General features: G+C 38.6%; 1 protein-coding gene across 1 annotated transcript in view; it reads right to left on the bottom strand.

Moving 5' to 3' along the window:
* Positions 1–12,409: 12,409 nt before the first annotated feature.
* Positions 12,410–22,885, bottom strand: part of HSPA12A (heat shock protein family A (Hsp70) member 12A) — a 48,687-nt gene continuing 38,211 nt past the window's right edge. Inside the window, exons 7-12 of the mRNA XM_031597420.2 lie at positions 21,635–21,806; positions 18,855–18,941; positions 18,242–18,346; positions 17,238–17,496; positions 16,400–16,503; positions 12,410–15,124 (exon numbers count right to left, since the gene is read on the bottom strand). Of these exons, the coding sequence (XP_031453280.1) occupies positions 14,490–15,124; positions 16,400–16,503; positions 17,238–17,496; positions 18,242–18,346; positions 18,855–18,941; positions 21,635–21,806 (1,362 nt within the window). The 3' untranslated portion in view covers positions 12,410–14,489. The remainder of the gene's footprint in view (positions 15,125–16,399; positions 16,504–17,237; positions 17,497–18,241; positions 18,347–18,854; positions 18,942–21,634; positions 21,807–22,885) is intronic.

A 22,885-nucleotide genomic window follows, 5' to 3' on the forward strand; every position in this document is an offset into this window, starting at 1 on the left:
TCATGGTAAGTCTTTGATTGAATCTTTAAACGTGGAAATGTTTTGATTTTTATCTGCAACATTTTGCAGCTTTTGAAAAGCTCACTCTGTTTATTAAAGGAAGAGTAGCGCAGCGCGGATCTTAAAATGTATCTTTTGTTATCAGCATAAGAAAACAAATGGGCTATAATTGTGGTTATAGAATGAGTAATTTGGTGAACAATGCTTGGTACTATAGTTTAGGTTTTATAATTCCAACCAGAAATTACTATTATTTTGTTGGTGGGCAGCATTGCAATCAGAATTTTAAATATGAGAGCCAACTTGGGCCATGTATTTTCACTACATTTTAGATTGCCTTGTGTGAGGTATTTCTCTCACATGCTATAAATCATCTGAGAACAATAAAAAATTGAAGATTTTGTGTGACTCTAATTATTACTGAGATATAGCAGTGTTCTTTGTTGTCTTTAGACAATGCTGCCTATAATCATTACTGTGCTCTGTAAATCAGTAGAATAATGAGGTTCTGTCTTTCAAGAAATATTTGAGTGTATCTTAATTTGACATTGATGTATTCTTCTTTCTGGACCTCCTGATGTTTTTTTAATCTAGTTTGTCATATTAGAGCTTTCTTCACCTAGCCACAGCTGACAGTGCTTATGTACACATATTTATTACCATACCTTTCTGGGATGTGTCCTTAGAGGCTGCAAATAGGAATTTTATGATGTTATGCCTGAAGGCTATTTTGTTCTTAATCTGAGTATAAATCACAAGCTGTTTTGCTACACCCTCGTGCTTCAGAAATATATGCTCTGCATGGTGGCATACAATTCTGGTAAAACAAGGCTAAACTTGTTAAAAAATATCACTGTTTTTAGAATTGCAAATAGTTTCTTTGACAAAAGAGAGATTTACTCTCTTTTCTTTACATACTGTCTTTTGTCCAAAAAATGAAAAAGATGTGAGTTCTTATATGCATTTTTTTTCCCCCTGAAAACGATCTAAAGTTTGAAGGCAATGAAAAGTGGGGAATATATCTGCATTTTTAATTGACCAAAACAGAATACATCAGTGGGGGGCTGAGGAAGAAGGTTAATGTGATGCTCTCACAGCCCTACATGAAAAAATAATAGTAGTGGCCTAAATGCCACTTTCTTCTAAATTGTGACTGTATACAAACAGAAGCAAGTTGCAAACAACTCTTTAAATTAGTCTAAATGCTGTATTCACTTGCATGGTAACAACTGAGTGGCAACTACTGCACTTGCTGGCATACTGAAGACATGCATTATGCGAGATCTAAAGACAAAAGTTGTATTCAAGTCCCTCTTTGTGCTATGGCTCATGTAATTACTGTTGCGGTACATATCGTATGAAAAATCTTACCTTTAATTGCATTAAGTGGATAATTGCCCCACATCAAACCAATTAGGGAGGTGAAGGGAAAAAAAAAAAGATCTAAACCTGCAAAGCAATGCACTCTTTCACAATGTAATGTTAGATAAACACAGTCTCACATGATCTCATTAAAAACAACAACAAAGAACGATATTAATGGCTCGGATCCTTCAGTTCGGGGTCTGCAATTTGAAGGCATGAAAGGAGCTCTGATTTACGTGGGAGCACTGGCTGTTTCTCCAATCTGGGAAGCAAGTCTCGCTTGGGAGAGCGGTGTCCCTGCTCAGAGGCAGAGCAGCTGCCATTGCTGGGGAAGGCCCAGTGCTGGGTCTGGCACTGGTGCAGCTCTACTCAGTCACAGCTTTTGGAGTTCTTTGGGAAGGAGGAATAAAGTCATCACCTTAGTTACGTGGTACACTAAATATACTACGAGCACATACACGTCTTGCCCAAGGAGCCCATCCCTCCTTCCCTGAATGCCAAGCACTCTGCTTGCTAACCACAGCCGCAGTCAGGCTAAGGAAACCTCCAAAGAGGATACTTAAAAAAAAAAACACCGAATTCCCATCTTCGACTTGTGATCTTTTTCTTGAGAGCCTTAATTTCTTAGCAATAAACTGACCACCTCTTTTTTGTGAGGAAATAAATATCAGTATGAGGGAAGCTCTAAGGAGGTTCTCCATCACCTCCAACCAACCAGGGCTGCTCTCAGCTCCTCAGGACAGCTGAGGCCTGACCTCACACCTCTCTCTGACCTTACTCATCTCCTCTGCACCGGAGGGGTAGGACAGCTGTGCCATCTGACCATTCATGCCCCTTCAGAGGGGCAATAGAGAAGAGGGTGGTTTTGCTACCTACACCCTCACTGCAATAGTTGAAGTCCAAACCTTGTTCCTCCCACAGGAGGAAGAGAAGGAGGGTTTGGAAAAGGATGCTTCTCCACTTCACTGAACAGAGGCTACAAATCTTCACTTTAATTCAAGAAGGAGTCAAAACGTCTTTTCTGAGTGATGAAAATTGTCCTCTCGGTACCTCCCACTGAACCAGAACTGCAGAAAGGACACTGAAGGGCAGTTTATAGCACAGATGTGCCCCTCCTTGCTGGATCTGCAAAGGTAACATCACAGCAGCAGAAAAGGGCATATTTTTGTTGCAAGGGGCATTCACAGGGAATTAACTTCTTTTTAACTAAGGAAATTGTTGAGAGTGAAAAGTGACTGCACTAAAGGATAATTCTCCTTTTGACCCACAGAGAAAGAGGTGCCTAATGAAAATATATGATCACGGACAGTGTGAAGATAACTGTCTGATCAGATAATGGAATTGTTTTCAGTGATAAGAATGAATCCATTACTAATGCAAATAACGATAATAATTATAATTTGCAATACAGTAAAAATCACCTAGTCTACCTCCTCCTCTGACAGGAGACTGTATAATAAATTATAGGCTGAGAAAAAAAATTCAAAGGGATAAAGGTTAAAAGAGTAAAAAAATTCTGAAACTTAAATGCTTAGCAGGGAAGTCAAGACCTGAAAGCAGAAATTGGTGCTATTAAATAAAGTGATTGTAAAGAATGAGATATTATGGAATTGATTAACTAACCAGAAACCAAATGCTTCCTTGTATCACTACCTCTTGTCACAGATTTCAATAATTTTGAAAGAACAAGAAAGAGAATAATAAAGAGAAAATTAATCATTTAAATATAGGTGAATATGCTAATAGAATTCTAGGAAGATTAATATAACTTAACACACCAAAAGATCCCTGAAGGGTTCAATAAGTTTGGGGGATTTCACCAGCAGTTCTTGCTGTAGCGTCCAAAACAGGTCCAGCTCTTCTATCACTCTCAGTGAGGATTCCATCAAAGGACTTGCATACCAGGCATATTTCTAGGCTAGATCTTTTGGGCTCTGTGGGCACATTTTGATTCTCACACCAATTTTCTTTGTTCACAAGAGGGCTTTTGGTTATGAAAACAGTGTTGAAAATGTTTCATCTCACCTTTCAGGGAGAGGAGAAACAGATCTCTTAGAAAGTTGGCACTACAGTCGGCTGTTTTGTTGTTTATAGAAGTTCTCATTAACTCTCCATGAGTTAACAAGAGTTGAAAACAGTGCCATTATAGGGCTTACCATAAATTGTTGGCATCCTATCTGTCATATTGATTCAGGTGATGGAGCAATGGGAATCTTCCAAGACAGCTTGTGATTCCTCCACACCCATCAATTCTGAGTAAAATAGCAATTAAGTGACTGAGTCTAAAACGCTGTCTTCCAACATCTAGATTCTGATTTTCCAAAGTACAGTACGTCCTGTAAGAGCCACAAAAGCAGAGATTGAGAATTTAATGACAGCGAGTACAGAAGGAAGACTTAACAGTAAAGGTGCTGACATCTAGTCCAAAGTGGGGGTGACTACCAAACGAAGCTGGCACTCTGCAGTTTGAAAAGGGCTACTTCATTGCTTTTTAAATCCACAGTATCAAGTGCTACAGCTCAATGCACCCTGCCTAAATCTCCCCTGAAAATCTTTCAGGAAGCGGAAGATTCTTCATCATCTCTCAAACTGTTAATTGTGGCATTTTTCATGTACCTGAAAAGTATGACACTCTTCTATAAAGCACAAGTAGTCCACTGGAAATTTTATAGCACAGAAGTTTAAAGAAAATGTTTTAATGATGCCAATTCTAAAAGCAAAATGAGTGCAAAACTCATAGTATGTTTCATAACCATGATTTGTGGTTACTTCATAAATGCAATTTATCAAAAACACACCCAACTAATATAACTTCAACTACTGCAACACGTTGCTAAGGCTTAAACATGCACCCCTCAGATTGCACACCAGAAGGCCTTTAATCAACGTTTGCAAAAGTCTAAAACACAACATGCCTCAACTACTCACATCACATTGTCTTTCTGTTGATGCTTTGCCAGGACTTTCTGTTTCTTGGTGAGATGTGCACAACAGGAGTCCTCTGAGTGCACACAGATCGACTTCAGCATTTGTTTCTAAATGTCTTTTCAGCATCAAGATATTTATCTGCAAGAAACCAGCACCCACAGTCTAGGCCTCAAAGCTGCCAATGGCTCTGGGAAAAAAAAAAAAGAATTGCAGGCCTACACAACCTTATTGAAAGACCAAGGGTTTAATTAAAGAACTAGATGGCCACAGTATTCAGATATGTCAAAGCTATCAAAAGCAGGAAAGGGATTAAATATGTGTGTGTTCTCTAGGAGTACGACAGCCACAGAGATTCAGAGCTGACATTACAATGAACTTCATGAAGGTGAGTACAGCAAAATACAAATAAACTGCCTGGGGAGATAGCAACATTGCAGCAGCATCCCTGAGAAAACAAAATAACTACAAAATTACGTTTTGGAACACTCTCAGTCACTTTACCTGATTCTTAAATGTTTTACACAGTTATCAGATTGTAATGCTGACCTTGTTGACCTATTCTGATGTATCTATTTTGCTGCCCATTGATGCACTACTACTTGCTAAAGACTTTTCCATGGATAGTTGTGTGTTCCCAACACCCTGTGGATTCTTCTGCCATTTGCAATCTTGTTCATTATACAAGGAACACAGGGAGAAAAACTATTGGAAGTGAAGGAGGATGCGATAGCATTGTTTGTGAAAAAGTACAGTTAAGTACAGGACCCTCTACAGATGCCATGCAGGATCAGCACCTTTTCTACTGTATTCAGCTCTGCTCACAATTACCCTCCTTCAACTTCTCTAATTTTGAGGAGTTAACAGATACCTACATAAGATGTGAGGGGGTAATGGGCTAAGAAAACAGATTAATTATGGTCATCACTAGATGATAAGTAAAAACTCTGTGAACATGAAATTATACTGCAAGGTCTGAATGGCAGCCTTGGTATGTGTTAGCAAAGAGTCAACATCACCACACAGATGTTATGCAGTGTGTTTGTGTCAGGGAAGCATCAGGTCAGCACTGAGGCTTGTCCTTTGTACTACAAAGGAAGAGGATATGTTCAGTTTAGTGTCCAGCTAAACTTATCAGCTTATGGCAGAAGGAAGTTCTGAGCAGAGGAGCAGAGCTTATTCCTCCAAGGGAAGGAAACACTCCTTGTCATTATGAAATAGAAAGTCACCTTATAACTTCTTAGATCACATTGGGTTAGCAGTTCAAACCCTCTGGTACTCACAGCTGTCAGTCTCCTTATTACTTTATACTTTGAAGCCTTCCCTGATTTGAGATAGGACTAACATATCAGTCCTTTCACACAGCCAATATTGTATTGTTCATTCCCCCATGTTTATGTAAGCTCATCTGTGGACACTGATAGAAGGATCATAGCAGCCGCAATCTATCAAGTTCTTAAAATCCTGAAGACATTTTTTCCCATCGCATGGTAACAAACACCACGCCTATGCTTGGTGACTTCTGCTCTAGGCACAAAGACAGCCTAACCCAGAATAGAAGCACCTGCTAATCTTCTCTAAGTTATTACAGTTCTCAAAAAAAATGAGAAAATAATACTATTTCAAAATTTTAGCCAGCACCTATACGCTTACAAGCTAAACAAAGATGACAAATTCTTGGCTTGCAAAAAATGTTTGCTATTAACTGAATTACTTTATATACACTGAGACTCTTTATATCTTTTAGGAATGTGCTCAGATGCTTTTGATATACTCCTTAGTGATGCTAAGATTTTTTTAAATTATTATTATTATTATTTTTAATTCCAAGTAGCTTCTCAAAATATATGTACGTTCTAGTATGCTACAAAGGATGTGAAGGCTTGGCCAGCAGCCAGGATGGGCTAGACTCAAAGCTCCCCTAAAGTCAGTACAAACCCTTCTATTGAGTTTAATAAGATCTGAAGCAGTCCCTAAACAGTGAAAAGGCTTCCTCACCTAAGGATTTGTGTCATTTCCACAGCACTGTCAAAACTATTACACAGGAATCCACCTCCTGGCTGCCAAGTAGCAGTTTCAACAGGACACAGGTGATGTCCTGTTTCAGACTGCCAGTTTGCATGCTGTTTGCTGTTAAAATAGCTGCTCTATTTGTTGGTAGCAGCTGCATGAAGCAATCTGGAAAAAAAAAAGAATAGTGACAAAGTTAAGAGCTCCGGCTAAGGAACACTTTATAGGAGGGAAAGATTATAAATGTAGAACAGATTTCTGGGGCATCTTTTCTAAGTCTGAAGTACAAAGAAAAATACCAATGCAAGATTCCATTTGATTGAGATGAAGGAAGAAGCAAAAACCTGGACTATAGTTAAGCCTGAGTTGATGCAAAGTATTTTTCTATTTCTATAGACAATATCTGTATAAAAATCAGTAGAAGAATCACAGCCCATTTGTAATTAAAACATAAGGGAATTGTGTGTTCCTCAACAGCCATAGTTAAGGTTACAGCAAAATTTGTTGTAAAGGGAGGAGTTAAATTCTCTTGCAATAGAAATTATGCAATTTACTGCTAGCAATTTTCTATTAGAACAGTGAATTAACGTTCAGGACAATTAGACAGAAATGCTTAGCACAGTAAAATTCAGAAGAGATTAAAAATGTATTCTCTGGGAATTCAGACTTAGAACCAACATAAAGGTTCTTTTTTGTCTCCCAAGAACATCAGATTTAAACCCATGGAACACTACAAGAAAAATCTGAGAGACTCACTTTTTAAAGCTGCCCTACACATTAACAAAACTACCAGTCCTCATTGAGCTGTTATGGAGCTTCTGCATACAGTTTGTCCTAGATAAAAGGAATACATTTCCTCCATTGCCTGTTTGCCTCTGTCAAACAGTGTAGCAGATGCTGTGCCAGATTTTGAGCATACATCTAATGAAGGCAAGAAGCTACATTCACATTAAAACCAGGTCCACATGTTAAGTTATGGATATGATAACAGGATTGTCATGAACTCATAACATCATGAGTGGATCATGAACATCTTCACTTCCCAAGAGGCTTCTCAGCATTCCTGGTGCTTGCTGTGATGAATTTTTTGGACAGCAAAAGACAACATTCTTTTGCTGCAAGAAACTGCAACTTGCACATAGACAGATCAATGGCACTGTACAGATGTAAACTTTTTCTTTTGCTTGAACATTCACTTTCAGGTCTCTAACTTGGAGGAATAAAAGCAAACAGTTATGACAAATTCTGCCTGGCCAACACGTTGTCTTTTTACAGCAGTCAAACCACAAAAATGTCTCTCCTAGTTGGAAGAGAGGAAGGTATGAATGAGAATTAATAAAACAGAATTTGCACCTAAAAAACTAACTACTAGTTCTCCAACATCAGTATGTAATGAGATTTGAAAATAACAGGAATGAATATTAGTTGCACAAAGCATCTGCAGTTGTTATCAATTTATCCAAACTACATCTGTTGAAAACCAGGCATCTCTTGCACTGAAAAAGGGACTTCAGATTGGATCTACTGGAGAGGGATGTTAGGTGAAGTCTGTGGAAATGGGACACTGCTGTCAGATTGTTTTATAAGTTGTCTTATTCTGTGGTTATTAGCACCAAGCATGAAAACATCATCCATACATTTTAGTAAGGATTTCTGTAATCCTGGTAGAATCAACATAAGATTTATACAATTTCCTTCCTATCGAGATATGTCTGTAATTTTAAATATAAACACTCCCCTATAAAAAAAAAAAAAGTGCAGATTTAGAAAAGTCCAGTGAAGTCCAGTGAAAGGCCCAAATTCTGCCAATGAATGCACATAAAGGAAACTCCCCTGGGAATCAGAGCAATGTGCTAGAACACTGAAAGCAAAATTTCGTTCTTAATGTGTTCCTGAAGACTGTAATTATATTTCCCATTGTACTAGTAACATTAATTGAATGTTTAGCTGAAATCAAGTTCATTACAAGTTAAATACAGTACCTAGCCTATTAGGATGGTGTTTATAATTATAGTCATAAAGCACTTGTAAAACATCTTCATTGCAGCAAATAGGTGGAAGTTGGGGTGTAGTACTGCTATGCATCTCAGCTCATTCTCTGCATCTTTTCATCTTTGAGTAGCATTGTGACATAATGTCATACATGTCACTGTCACATCTCCATAGCTAATGCCAGCACTCCTGCATTTTAGGGACATGGCCTACAACACTTAGGAAAAAAATATATCATACCAACCATTATACAAGTTTTTCAGTGCAACAGCACACTACTAAACATTCCTATACCTAGAAAAGCAAACAAAAAAAGCATCTCACTAAAGCATATATATCTGGTTATTGGCCAATTTATTGGCTGATCGTACAATATTAGCAATAAACCAGCTCTTGAGAAGGCTACGAGACTACAGTTCTTTCTGATATGGCAATTTTTAGGACACTTTGAGGGAAATGGTTTTCTCTAATAGGGTTTGTACTCTTGCTACTGACTTGAATAGCAGCTGATTTTACTAGTCACTCCTGAGTTGTAATTGTTTTAATTAACACTGTAACAGAGTAAAATTTATCATTATGTATTTAGTGGTCTCTAACCTTGTAGTGTTTTTATTATTCGCTCCAAGAAAACACTCCTGCAGAAATCAATGTTTACATGGAAACTTAAATGATACCCACTGCACCTGAATCAGTTTTCTTAACGAAATGCTGGGTGTCTGGCAAACATCTACCTTGAACATATTCCACACTATAAACATCCTGGAACCAGAACAATATGCTTCAATGTGGCACAAAAATCCTTTCAGCTGAGATGTTACATTTGAAAGGAAAAATTAAATCACAAAAAGAAGAGAACAGTAATCTATACAAAGAAACAAAAATAGCTTGCAGTCAGGAGCTTCTACTGGTTGAAAAGAGAGAAATAGCTAAATATGATATTGGAGGGCAATGGGAACTAAAACCACAAGCATAGCCAGGAGACCACTGTGTTGTGAGGCCTTCAGGATAACAAGTGAAACAAAGAAGACAGAGAGTTGAAAGGGATTTATTTTGTAGGGAGATGTTAAGTCATTATTTCAAAGCCATCTTTAACATACAAGTGACAAGAGGGAACTGAACAGCCAAAAGAGCAGATGGCTTCCTGCAGGGGGCTGAGAGCATCAGGCCAGTACCTGCAGTTAACAGTGTGGGCTCAGGTATGGCTATGGCTGAGGGCCAGAGCCTGCTGGAGCCATGGCTAAGCCGGAGCATCATGGACATCTCCTCCTTGGTAGTGGCCTTCCCAGAGAAATCTTGGGCATATGTGCCTCCTCAGGTCCTGGTGCAAATACCTGGGAGCTGCAGTTATACACCAGTGATGGTAGCAACCTAAAAGTTTGTGAGAGAAACCCATATCTGACATTCTCTAATACTACTGGCTTACCATTTCAGAGGAATCTCCATCCTTCCAAAAGCAGTACTCTGTGCAAACATGTTAAATCTTTCCTGTAATAAAAACATAAACCATTCAGTTTTGCTTCTAGAAATGTTGCATTTTCCCTGGATCTGGACACCATCCAGATTTTTATCCTCAACACCCTTCATGTTTGTTTCCGTGGGCTGTAACAAGGGAACCTCCACACACACACACACATACTGGTTCCTCCACATTTTCTACACTATTATCTTTTTCTATTTATTATCAATGACATTTGTGAGTTTTGTTGAGAATGTCATGAAAGAAATGCCATGAACCATGAATTCAGCCTCAAGCATATTGATTTCCCAGCTTTCATTCTGATTCAGAGCATCACTACAGGAAAGACCTAAACTGTTTCTGATATCGTCCGAAGTCTTTCTATCTTAACACCAACAGTCATGCTATTCAGAGCTATACAAACTGCAGCAGGATTTTGGTAATCTCCAACAGTAGAAAGTGACCTCAGGTCAACATGGACTCTGGATGTCCACACATCGAGAAGGAAGAAGAAATCTGATATATAACACTCATGCATATGAAGGTGTATCTGACTGCAAGTATAACCACTTGACCCCTTCACAGCCATTTTCATCAAAATAGAAACACCCAAAAAGAAAAATTAGTTTTACTGTATTTTATTTGACATGGTTGAGGACACAAGAACACTCATACAATCCAGAGAAGTTGTGAACAGCTCCAAACATCTGTGAAATCTGAATTTATCTTGCACAGGGGTGAACAAGACCACAATGGTTGGTTTTATAATATAGTTTAAGACTATTTCAAGCAGGTGTGTATTGTGACGTTATGCCCAACAACTTTTATACTATTCATCCGCTTAAGCCATTTCGTATGATAAATATGCAGCTTATCTCAGCGATTAATTCACTGCAATACATAATTAGCCTTCTCATAATAATGCATTAAAACTCCTGTATATATTCACTGGTATGAACATAGCAATATTAACCATCCTAACCATTACTGCACATGTATCATAATCTAGTACAAGTAATCATTCTATCACAATTCGTTGCTAACTTTCAGCCTAGATTTAATTAAGTTTGACTCAAACTTGCAAGTCCATGCTTAGAGCAAAACTTCAGTCAGGGCTTTTGGCTTTGCCTAAGGATGGCAGGTCTTGTCTTTTCAACATTAAGTTGCACAAGGTCATCCGAAATCCCTACCAAAAATACAGGAAACTTCCTCCATAAGTATCAGAACTACTATTCTAAAAATGACTCATAATTTCCTAATAAATTTCATATTAATTTTACAACCTAACATCCTCTATCAAAATGGGCATCCATTTCTCACTTACAATGTAAATTTGTTCAAATGGGTTATAAACTACAGATCATAGCATAACATCCTACTTACAATTCTAATTCCTTAGAGGGACAGGCTAATTTTCCACTCTTAGATTTAAAGAGGACAACAAGGACAGTTGGAAGTTTGCTCAGTAGTTCAGTGTTCCGCATAGAAGAGCTAGATAGTGCTCTCACCAGACTGAAAAAGGAAGTGCAAAAATATGCAAACTCTTCACATTTTACAATTACAGTAGAATCACTTTAGCAATAAATGCCTGCTTGAATCAGGTCAGAATCTTACAAAAGGTGAATAAAAAAGGGCAAAGAATCTCTACTGTGCGGGGAACTACACTTCAAAAGAGCTGCAGAAACTACTGCTAGCATTCCTGGCAGACGGGCTGAAAACGGCACAAAACCCAAGGGCCACAAGATCAACAGTTCACCTCCTCTTCTTGGTGGGGGATTGTAGATCTTAACTATATCAAATTCTGCATTTACCTAAGGCCACTGGAAACAAATCCTTGCTTAATTGAAACCATTCAGTTTAACATAGGATGCAAAGACAGTGAAGCCTTCTTTTCTTTAAGAATTTAGTGTTTGGTAGGAAGTAGTGACAGACAGAGACGTGCAACTACTATAAATCAGTGTTACCTGGCTCTGGAAAGTATATATATTTTTTTTTTTTTTTAACTAGGAAAGATCCTTAGTAAAACTCCAAAACCTAGAGAAGAAGCTGTAGATTCAGATCATACAAGCTAAATATAACTTTGTTTTACAGGAGGATTCATCCATTATTATGATGAACTGCTGGAATGGTCACCATCTGAAACAAAGAAATGAAATCCCAGCAAAATACAAGTGCATCTGTATAATATGCTTAACTGGTGTGACTTGCATTGCAGGAAGAATGTTGTATTTTCTGACACATCAACATTTCTTTCCTATTATTATAAGATCAGCCTTTTACATTTCATATCTTACCATCTTTAAAAGCCTATAATTATGGAAGCTGATTGAGAAACTATGTTATTTAAAATTAACAGCTGAATGAAATCAACAGAGGCAAAGAGCATTTTTATACAAGAAAATAGCACTGTAGAAAGAAAGAGTCTGTACAATATTTAAATATTGTATATACATAAAATTATATTGTTCATAACTCATCTTAAAGTTTCTCCTGTTTGTAAACCATGGAAAGCAATACACAAAAAATCCCAGTATTTAGCTTTTAAAGCATTTAGCAGGCAGCAGGAAATTGAATGCTAGAAAGCACACTTTGTAATTATAGGAAAGTATCCAGCCGGATACTGTGACTCCATACTCCATAGTCCTTTTATTTTTCTTCTGCTTCTTCTTTTTTTTCTTTTCTTTTCTTTTTTTTTTTTTTAAAGCTGAATGCAGAACAGATTTCATATTCTACTAGGGAATTCTGCAACAGACACAGAAAACTCAATGGCAAATGCAGCAGATCAGTTCTGCAGCTCTTTACAGTGGCAGATCTCCAGGATAAACACGGAAAGCTTAAGTGCAGGATTGGAATGTAAATCAGTGAAAACATTGATAAAGCTTTAATTTCCCAAAAGTGTCAGTAACTGATAGAACTCATGCTCAACTTATTAGAAAGGAAGGTTTAGTTTAAGAATTAAAATTGCAAGTTCCAAAAACGTAATGAATTCCAGCAGGTAATCAGGCAGCTCTATATAAATGCTCTGAAAGCATTAGCATTTGATGGTTATTCAGGTTAGCATCAGTCCGCCAGCCAGGAGTGGATTTAAAACTGAAGTTATCAGTTTATCCTCCTGGCAGCCATCATCTAACTGTACTTCCAAACATTAGTACAGGAATTAACAAGAAAAAAAAATATGATTATGAGAGAAGTGCAAAGTCTTAAACCTCTTGAGGAGTAACTCCATACACCAGTATATGCTGGGGGTCAAATGGCTGGGAAGCATCTTGGCAGAAAAAGACCTTAGGGTCTTGATAGACACAAAGTCTCCATGAGCCAGCAATGTACCCTTGAGGCAAAGAATGCCAACAGCTGGACTGCACAAGGACTGCCAGCAGGATAAAGAAGGTGAATATTCTTCTCTATTAAGACCTGGTGAGACCACATCTGGCATCCAGTCCTGTGCTTTTCAGTACAAGAGCAACGTGGACTTATGGGTCGAGTCTGTCAAGGCGTCAGATGAAGGGATCAGAGCATTAGTTGTAAGAGGAAAGGCTGACAGATCTAGAACTTCAGACTCAAGAAGAGAATGCTTGTGGAGCAATCAGGAATGCGTACGAATGTCTGACAGAAGACAGTAAAGAAAATGCAGCAAGACTTCTCAGTAGTTTTCAGCCAAGAGATAAGAGGCAATGGGAACAAATTAAAATACAAGAAAATGCTTTTAAAAACACATGATTCTTTGTTGGGTTTTTTTTGTTTGTTTGTTTTTGTTTGTTTGTTTGTTTTTACAGTGAGTGTTGTCAAAGACTGGAATAGATTGCCCCAAGAAGTTCAGGAATCTCTACCTTTGAAGATATTCACAATCTGAAAGGACAGAGCATCCTGTTCTAGCTTAGAGCATATTAGACCTTAGGGGTTGGACCAGATAGTTTTCAGAGATCCCTTTCAACTTCATCTGTTCTGTGATTCTGGAAGGAAACTAATAAATATAAGCTTTTAAGACCTAAAAAGGGAAATAACTTTGCTCTTAATAAATTTCTGAAGTACAATAAGGGCAATGTTAGCTATTTAATCCAATAGCTAGTTCAAAGAGTTTGACAAGACAGGCCTTCTTCTCAAGCTTGGGCAACCAACGTTAGGCTAGCAAAATATGTATGCTTCCTAAATCTACTTTTAAGGATTTCTAAGGATTTTCTTTTCAGTGTGATCTCAGAAGTGAAGACACTCACTTCCTACTTCTTCCCATCCCTGATTTTCAGCACTTACATTTTTGAAAGTACATGCCAAAAACCAAAAGAAAGCTGTAACTTACTAATTTGTTTCCATGCTCAGAAGATGGTGCTGTTTCAGAAAGATACCCCATACAGATACCCCCCTACACCAACCACCTGGGCTAGCAAATGTTTCTTGGGAGGAAGAGGAATTAGAACAAGAACAAGGCAAAGAGATAATGATTTTATATTTCTTAACCAATCTTCAGGATGCAATAATAATACTTAATAAGGGCAGATCGTTACACATGCTTGAACAACTAAGTAACTTTTACTACCTCTGGAACTTTTCCTCCTCAAACTTTTTAAGGGTCTTTTAAAATCCAGCCTTTGGTCCATCAAGGGCACAAGCATGACATACCCCACCTTACTAGCTGTTCTCATATAGCCTGCTGAAATTCAGGATGATTATGTGACATATGAAAGTCAAAAAATGAAACACTGGACGATGAGTCTCACAAACAGGCCATGGTGGGGGAAATGATCTGTTAGTAGTTTAAGAAATCAATACCAACTTTGACACTTTTAGAGGTGGCAACATCAATAGCCATGGCTTTGATCTCAGTGTCCCCAAACTGCATAAGTGTTTTGATCTCCCGTCTGTTTGGCACGGAAGCATCAGTTCCTGTGAGATCCAGGCGAAGGGTGCCACACTTTTTCACTCCAGATTCAGTGATGAAGCTGACATTATCTTGTTCTGAGCTATAGATATTGATCACTATTACTAACTGAGAAGGTTTGGCAGGTGTGTAACTGCGTGTCACAGTTTCTCCAAGGGCTACAGATTGGTCGGCGGAGATAAATTTGTCAAAGACATCAGTGCACCAACGCGTGCCATCTTTGATTAGCAGCTTCTCCGGTGGATGCTTCCCTTCCACAAACCGATTCAGCACACCCACACCATAGGTGAGAGGCGAACGCCGCACTTTGATGACAGCAGGGTCTAGACCAAAGAGAACAGCTCCTTTGAGGATAGTGAGCCCCACATCCTGAGGAATGATGACTCGACATCTCGAACCAAAAGCACTCTGGACAGCTTGCTGGAGTAAAGGGGATTCAGCGAAGCCACCCACCAGGAACAGAAACTTGACATTGGTCACTTCTGGCTTATCGAACACATCACCTATACAGAAACCATTCAATAGGGAAAAATTCAGTGGCAAAGCAATTCATCTGAAACACCAAATGCCTGATGTATCAATGTTCCATGCACATGCATAAAATCTGAAACACGCTCATCTATGCCCTCACTGCTGCTCTCAACATGCATCAGTTCCACTTCTGAGGTTTCTTACTACATTCTGTTTCAATGAAGCAATGACTGTGAATGAAAACTTGCATCAAAGCAGATGACATTTCTGAGGTGGCATTTATGCTTTCTAAACAGAATTTTCATTTGGCTTATGCCAGTGAAGGGAGACAGATTTTTTGCAAAGAAATCCCCTACGTTGAGGAAAATCATACAGTTCTGTTGTAGGCTCACCCACAGTCAGTTCAAATAACTGACGCAGCATGACTGAGGTATCTGTCACAATTATCTTAATGTGAGGCCTCTCCCTCCCTGCTCACACAGAAGCTATTCTGTCCTAGTTGTCTTACTAAGTTGTGGTCTCTCGATCCCACTTAACAAGTCCTCACACAGCAAGTGAGCTAAGTTGGACATTCTATTCCAAATACAATTTGATTAGCACTTTGTAATGAGTAGAACAGCAATACTTCACTCAGCATATGTATTATATTTGACACAAAACCAATCTTTCATGAAAGAGAGTTTAAATAACAGATTTCCCAATAAACCTGTGTCATTTTTCATTGCCAGATAAATATATCTATTACTGCTCAAGATTCCTATGGCTAGATTTTTTTTTTTTTTTTAATTTTTATTTTTAAACAGGAGTCATCATTTATTTATTGTGTTCCTGAGATCTCAGTGATTTGGAGAGTCATCAAAAAATAGGACTTTTTAAGTCCTTCCACTGATGAGAAATGAACTACAGGTCTTAACTTCAGCAATAATCAGATACTAGTTATGATTCTGGCATTATTTTGTTCTTGTCTGAAACAGGAAAAAGAAAAGTAGGATCTGGACTAAAGCAGTGCTCTTTAGGGAATGACTGTAGCCCTGGAAATACAGTTTGGGCAGCAACAGGACTGAATCACTCTGCAAAACTAGTTCTAGAATTAGGTAGTTCGATGCATTAAAGGCAAAGTCCCTTACTTGAAATTACCTACCTAATCACTTTTCAAAGGAATGAATGTTTCAGAACTAAATTCCTTGCCCACATTTAGTACATAATAGCAGTGGTATTTCCTACAATTCCTGTTACTGGTTTGAAACAGGTAAGCCAAGCTTCAGTCTTAGCTTAGTCAGAAAATGGAATTACACACAGATACATACTCAGGTGTTGAACAATCTGGTCAATTGTAGGTTTGAAGAGTGCATTCATGGCATCTGGGCTCATCCTCAGCATTCCTTGGGAAGACCACTTCACAAAGTCCACACTGCAAAAAAAAAAAAAAAAAAAAAGCATTCAGAAAAGATATTAAGAGAGTACAAAGTACAGCCAAGCACTCGTAATACATGACACACAAATAATGAGTTTACAGAATCTGTATGCAGTTTGCTTGGAAAAAAGTATTTCATCTAACAGCCCCACACCAAATGGAGCAATATAAAATTTCCAGGGACAATTGCTATTTTTGCTTGTTTAATTGCTGTTTTCTTTGCCTGATTGCCTCCTGCAGCATTACCAATGTTTATCTGCCCTCTGAAACAGCTGGCAGTCAGTGCACTGTTCACTCATCTGAAACAGCACTGATTCAACCCCAGAAGGGCAGCATTTAGATTATAGCAGCGGCAGGCCAAAGACACTGAAAACAAGCAAGGAAAATGAGCTAGCAAGCATGGGAAGTCTCAGGAGACAGAGAGAAGAACAGTATTTTTAATGAGCTGTAATATTTGTTAAGTGAATAGAGGCATTATATTATTTCATTATGCACGTCCATACAGCTTAGCAATTTCCTTTTCATTCATGCACATTCTGTGTTACCTTTACACTTTCTATCTCGTTATTCTGTTAGTTTCAGTATACCTAGGGAAACATTACATTCTGGAAACAGACGCTTTTTTTTTACATTACTATCCTTCAGACTACATGTGATTAGGATATTTTAATTTTCTGTCTTTTTAAAGATTAGTCAATTCTGCACCTATTTGGGTTCAATCATCTACTCACTTGCTTTTCCTCAAGGCATGTTCTACACTGTGACCTCGAAACTTCTTATAATAATCAATGAAGGAGAACGGCAGAGTGATGTTTAGTGGATTGGTCCTGTCTGGAGCTGCTGCCCGTTTACGGGACTCAAATGCTATCATCAGATCTACCCAGGCAGCAGGACGCTTGATTTTAAATTGCTCAATAAAATCTTCTCCAAATATTTTACACAGGAGCTTTTCAAATTCATAGTCCACACCTAGGGAACCATATGGCCCACCTGTATTAAAAACAAAACACAACTTTAATAGTCTGAAAATCATATTAGATTTCAGGTAGACCAAATACACATCAGACTGACACTACAAGGACTGTTGTTGGAAACAGTCTGTCTAATATAGAACATGATCTTACCTTTGCCTCACTTTTACACCTACATTGTCCTAGACACTGTAACACTACAGCAGAAAGTTGTCTTAAAGCCACCAAGCTGAAGACAGTCAGCAGTGAACAATACAGATGAAGACCAACTCAAGTGCACAGGCTGTCTTACGGGGTTAGCAAAGGCAAAAAGGGGATTTTGGAGTTCAGGAAGGGAGTGTCATTAAAGCAATTGCATTTTATTGCACTTATTGTTGTGGATCTATCATTTTGAGTTTCTGCCAGAGGATGGCAGACCACCCTGTTACACTGGCTGTGGAATTACTGGAACATACAAGCCTTCCCTAAGATCTAGGGAAATTTTAAAAGGATCTCAATATGACACACTTGGCTTTTCATACCTCCACAGCACTTCTCAGAATAGCTGGTCAGGGACCTCTTAAAGGAGTGAAAGATCACAAATTTACTAAAAGAAGGCAGACCAGGACAGTGAGCTTTGTCCAGACAGCAGATAGATTACATTATTTTGAATACTGGTCTGATTCCAGGAAGAATTGTTAGTGAAATATAGTGATTAGTAAAGACATGTATTTTCTTCACAGACAGAATATTGCATAAATGCAAGCACTGGAAGTGCCATCTACCTGTTGCTTTGTATAGCTCCTTAAGATGTCCTTCAGGGAGCCTGATCTGATGGACAGTCATATCCACTGTGCCTCCTCCACTGTCAACAACGATGTAACGGTCACCTGGTTTGCCAAAGGAATAGGCAAATGTGATATATATTATCACAGTGACATATTGCAATGAGAGAAAATGACTTGCAGAAAGTTATGAATCTCTATTCTGAAAACTTCATCTTTATTAGTAGTGATTTATAGTAAATACAAAATTTAGGTACCAAAAGATTGGTTTAACACAGAAGGAAAGAGGATTAATGGAATTGCTCATGCTAGTGATATCCACTTTAGGGAGTTACCAAATTAATACTACAGCATATTCACAAAGCCTATTCTGAAGAAATAGTCTAGCTGTACTTTGAAACTTGGATTATACTCTGTCATTTCCCTAATAAACCATACTTTGCTATACAGAATTGCAGTTTAGCTTTAGCAACTCAGAGCTGCATATGCACTTTTATTTCTTTGTTTTCCAACTCATAATCATTCTGAGAACAGTGCAGATTTGTGGGAAACACTATGTTCGTCAGCAGTACAAAACCAGTGAAAGCAGAGTTTATTCAAGAAAGGACACTACCTTCTTCCAGTTCGGACCAGATTTCTCCTATAACATTTTCCACCAAAAAGGTGCGACTCTGTCGATTGCGACGGACGTGTTCCTTAGCTAGTCAAAGACAGAGAAAATTACTGAGTACTACGAAGCATAAAGAATTTGATATCACATGGTGCAGAAAACAGGTGCAAGTATGCTGATAGATCTCATGTACTGCTTCTTAAAACAAATGAACAACCACTGCACTTTTTGGGGGAACATTATAACATTACTTCTAGAAATAGCAAAAAAAAAACATTTTTCAGATTTTCTGTTCTTTCTTCATACTACCGGAATTAGAAACAATGACCTAGTGTGAAAGCTATAGACAAACCCTTCATAGTTACTCTATTTTTGACTTCTAAATGCAAGCTGGAAGCTGTCCCTGCTACCAGCCGTGTTCAGGCACACACTCTGCCTGCCACACGGTGGCAGTCCTGGTCCACCGCAGACCTGAGCTATGATGGCAGAGAACACAAGATTTTCAAAAGCACCTTCTGATGTTGGGTGCTGGGGCAAGACCTCTGGAGACATTCGGAATGTCATACTGCCTCAATGTAAGCAGCCAAAAGCACTGCTTCACAGCTTTGTAACTTCTCACGTCTCAAAGTGATCACTAAGTCTGACCCTCTGATAACTCAGGCAGATGACTAAAAAGATTAGCAACTATTTCAGTACCTTTACTTCTGAAAATCCTGGTTTGTTGTGACAGCCTGCAAAGTAGAATCTAGTGCTGCCACGATAAGCAATTAAATTATGTCTTGACTAAGACTTGACCTATTAGAAACATGGAGGAAACTGGCACAGCATATTTAAATTTATAGCAATTAAAAAATTTAGCACAATCTCATAATACTTCAGCTTACAAGACTTAATTTCTACTTAGACATTCAAAGATGCAAGACAGTCTGTAAAGAGAAAGTAGAGCAGTGAAAGCCTTTGCTATTAAGCTCCTTAATCAATCTGTACAACTGGATGATCAAAAGTCATTTCCTGTATTACTTTCATTCAAAGGTGCTATATAAAATAGTACAGAAGACAGACATCCTGCAATATGTGAAGCAGGAAAATCACTGAATGCATTTTCCTTCTCATTTCTATAGTGTCTATGATCAGAAGGAGATGCTTTCACCCATACCTGCTCCATAAAGACCCTATGATGCAGACAAGTTGTCAGCCTCTTACACCAACAGCTCAAATCACACAGCATTCAAAGACAGAATAAGCAAGAGGTCCAAGCAATGGACGCTAGAGTCCACAGAAGTCAATGGGAGTCCTTTCATTTTGTTTCTGTGGACTAAAAGTAAATGCCAGTCTTTAACTATGACTGTAGTAAAGTCATCCCAGCTACAGCAAACAGCAACTTTTTTTTGTATTGACTCCACTGCAATAAGACAGCCCATGAAGTGCATCTGTTCATAGCTAAATGGTTTTCCTCCTTTAATCTGTTCTCAGCTTCTCTTGGGTACCTGCCATCCCTTTATGAAACTTTAATTCTAACCCCAAATTAATTCACTCAAACTTTATTTTCATTAATTTTGACAATAAACCTTTCTCATCCCCAGTGGCCTTTACCTTACACAATTAAGAAAGAGAATGGTTTCCACTAGCAGAAATCCAACATATGCCAGATGCTGTCCAGCTATAAAACTTCGCCAAACACAGAAGCTATTTTTTATTTTTTTTTAATTCTTATTATTAATTTTCTTAGAAGCAAATCCCCCTGCAGCCTGAAAGCAAGTTCGTGGAAAAGTGCATGGAAATGGAAAAGTGCAGGATGAGACCAAGGTGGAGAATGTGAGAGGCCCTTGAAAGGACTGTGCCCTGCACAGGCCTCCCTAATGCTGAGCACATCTGACAAGTACTAGCTGGGAGCGACGTGGCTAGGTAATGACTTTGCCTAACTATGAAAAAAATGCAATCTGGTAAGTACTGGAATAGCCTTACGGGCTTAATTTGCCATGTGCCTGTAACATTTTGACCTAATAAATATGATGACAAAATGCAAACTCTTCTGAAAAATTCCTCTGGGATAGACGGACACAGTAATACATCAGTGCAACTACTACAATTCACACCGAGAGGAAATTGTTATGTAACAAATACACCACAGCAGTCCACTATTTTCTCGGTTTTTGCCCTCCAGTCTCAGACAAGATACTAAATCTTGCCTAAGTCTTTGGTGATTAAGGATTTTTTGGCAAATGACTTACACTGTGGGCCCATCTCTGCAAGTCAGTGTTAAAGCACCAACATGAGCAGCAGATCACAAGTCAGTAAGTTAGAATTGCTGTATCTAGTTTCTCTTCTGTGAGTAGACAAATGCGTTGCTGTATTCCATTACCATGTGCTCCTCCAAGTGTTGAAAGTAACTAATGGTATTTCACAAAAATTACTTCAAAAAGCATCTGCCAAAACTCTGGAAGAACACTTCAGACTGAAAGTCTCATTGAGATCCAGTAATTTAACACTGCTTCAATAATGCAGCTAATTGAACACTTAATTGTTTTCAACAGATTAAATATAAAATGATCCAGCATAAAGTATTAATTTCAATAAAGGCAGAAAAATACTGTGGTGAAAATGCTGTGGGACAGGATGCTTGGGGGATGGTGGAGTCACCATCCCTGGAGATTTTCAAGAAACTTGGAAACGTGGCACAAAGGAACATGGTTTAGTGGGCAAGGTGGGGATGGGTTGATGGTTGTACTAGATGATCTTAACAGTCTCTTCCAACTTTAATTTAATGATCCTATGATAAGCACCTTGTGTAAATCCAGTTCCGATGGTGTCACTGGGGCTATAACCATTGACAGGCGCTCTGCTGCTCAGCTCTATCATCTGGTGAAGGCGGAGCTTCCGGCAGTAGATAGAAGCTGCCTCGGGTTCCAGGGCGATGATCAGCTGCTCGGGATTTTCAGGGCTTGCCATTCCTGCCTGTGAGAGAGAATCAATCAGAGAAGCGAGCTGAGAGGTCCCGTCACCTAACAGACCCCTCCAGCAGGTGAACAAGCACATTCCCAGCTGCCAGGTTCAGTCAGGTCAACCCTCAAAGTTAACACACAAAGAAGCTGCTGCTGCTCCCCAAAAGCCTTTGGCTGGGATTCATCCTACCCACAATGGATAGCCACCACTTCACAGGCTGTAGCAGGGAGGTAGGCATGCACTTACCATGCTGTCTAACTGAGCAGCTGTATGCGTGACAGGAGGAGAGAGGAAGAAAGTCCTCTTGAGGCCTGTGCTGAACAGCCTACAACCTGACCTCCTAACTAAACCAACCCATGAATCTGCATGCTAGGAGAGGTTCAGCCTCCTGTCAGAAATACCTTTGGCGTCTCTTCTCCCAGTGATAATTTTAGTATGCCTTGCTTTATATCCCAGAAGATAAGACTTATATAGTCCTCGCCAAAACCGACCTTCCCCCACTGTGCAGCTTACTAAAATATATGATACACTTTGCCAGTAATGCATTTTTTTACTTAAAATCAACATTTCTCTATTCCAAAATAAATTTTAAGCACAATCAGTTTTATAACAGCTCAAAAATGCTCAGTTTTCAAGGAATTGAAATACAATAGGACACATTCCTTAAACCATAATGAGAAAAAGCCTAAAAATACTTTAACTAACTTTTGCAAGCTTGTTCATGGCAATGGGTTGGAACTGAATGCTCTTTGAGGTCTCTTCCAACCCAAGCCATTCCATAATTCTATGATTTGCCATTCTTTCTATTTACTTTCTGGATTTTCAGTCGTCAGATACAAAGAAAAAAATTGTTTTCATTTCTTTCATCCTCACTTCCCCCTACTGTACAATTTTCTGTTAAAAGATAACCACATTCTTTCAACTCTTTCTGCTCAACTTTTGGCCTGCTCATTGTTGTTTTTCACTTAAGTGTGTGAATATAAAAGATTAATATATAAATGGACCTTTTTCTGTCTCTATGGTTAGTCTACCAGCACACTCTTCCTTCAACTTATACATATTCATTGCGTTTGCTTCAGAGCATTCCCAAA

The sequence above is a fragment of the Phasianus colchicus genome, chromosome 8 (genome assembly GCF_987193195.1).
Source record: "Phasianus colchicus chromosome 8, bPhaCol1.hap1.1, whole genome shotgun sequence".
In the NCBI taxonomy this organism is placed as follows: domain Eukaryota; kingdom Metazoa; phylum Chordata; class Aves; order Galliformes; family Phasianidae; genus Phasianus; species Phasianus colchicus.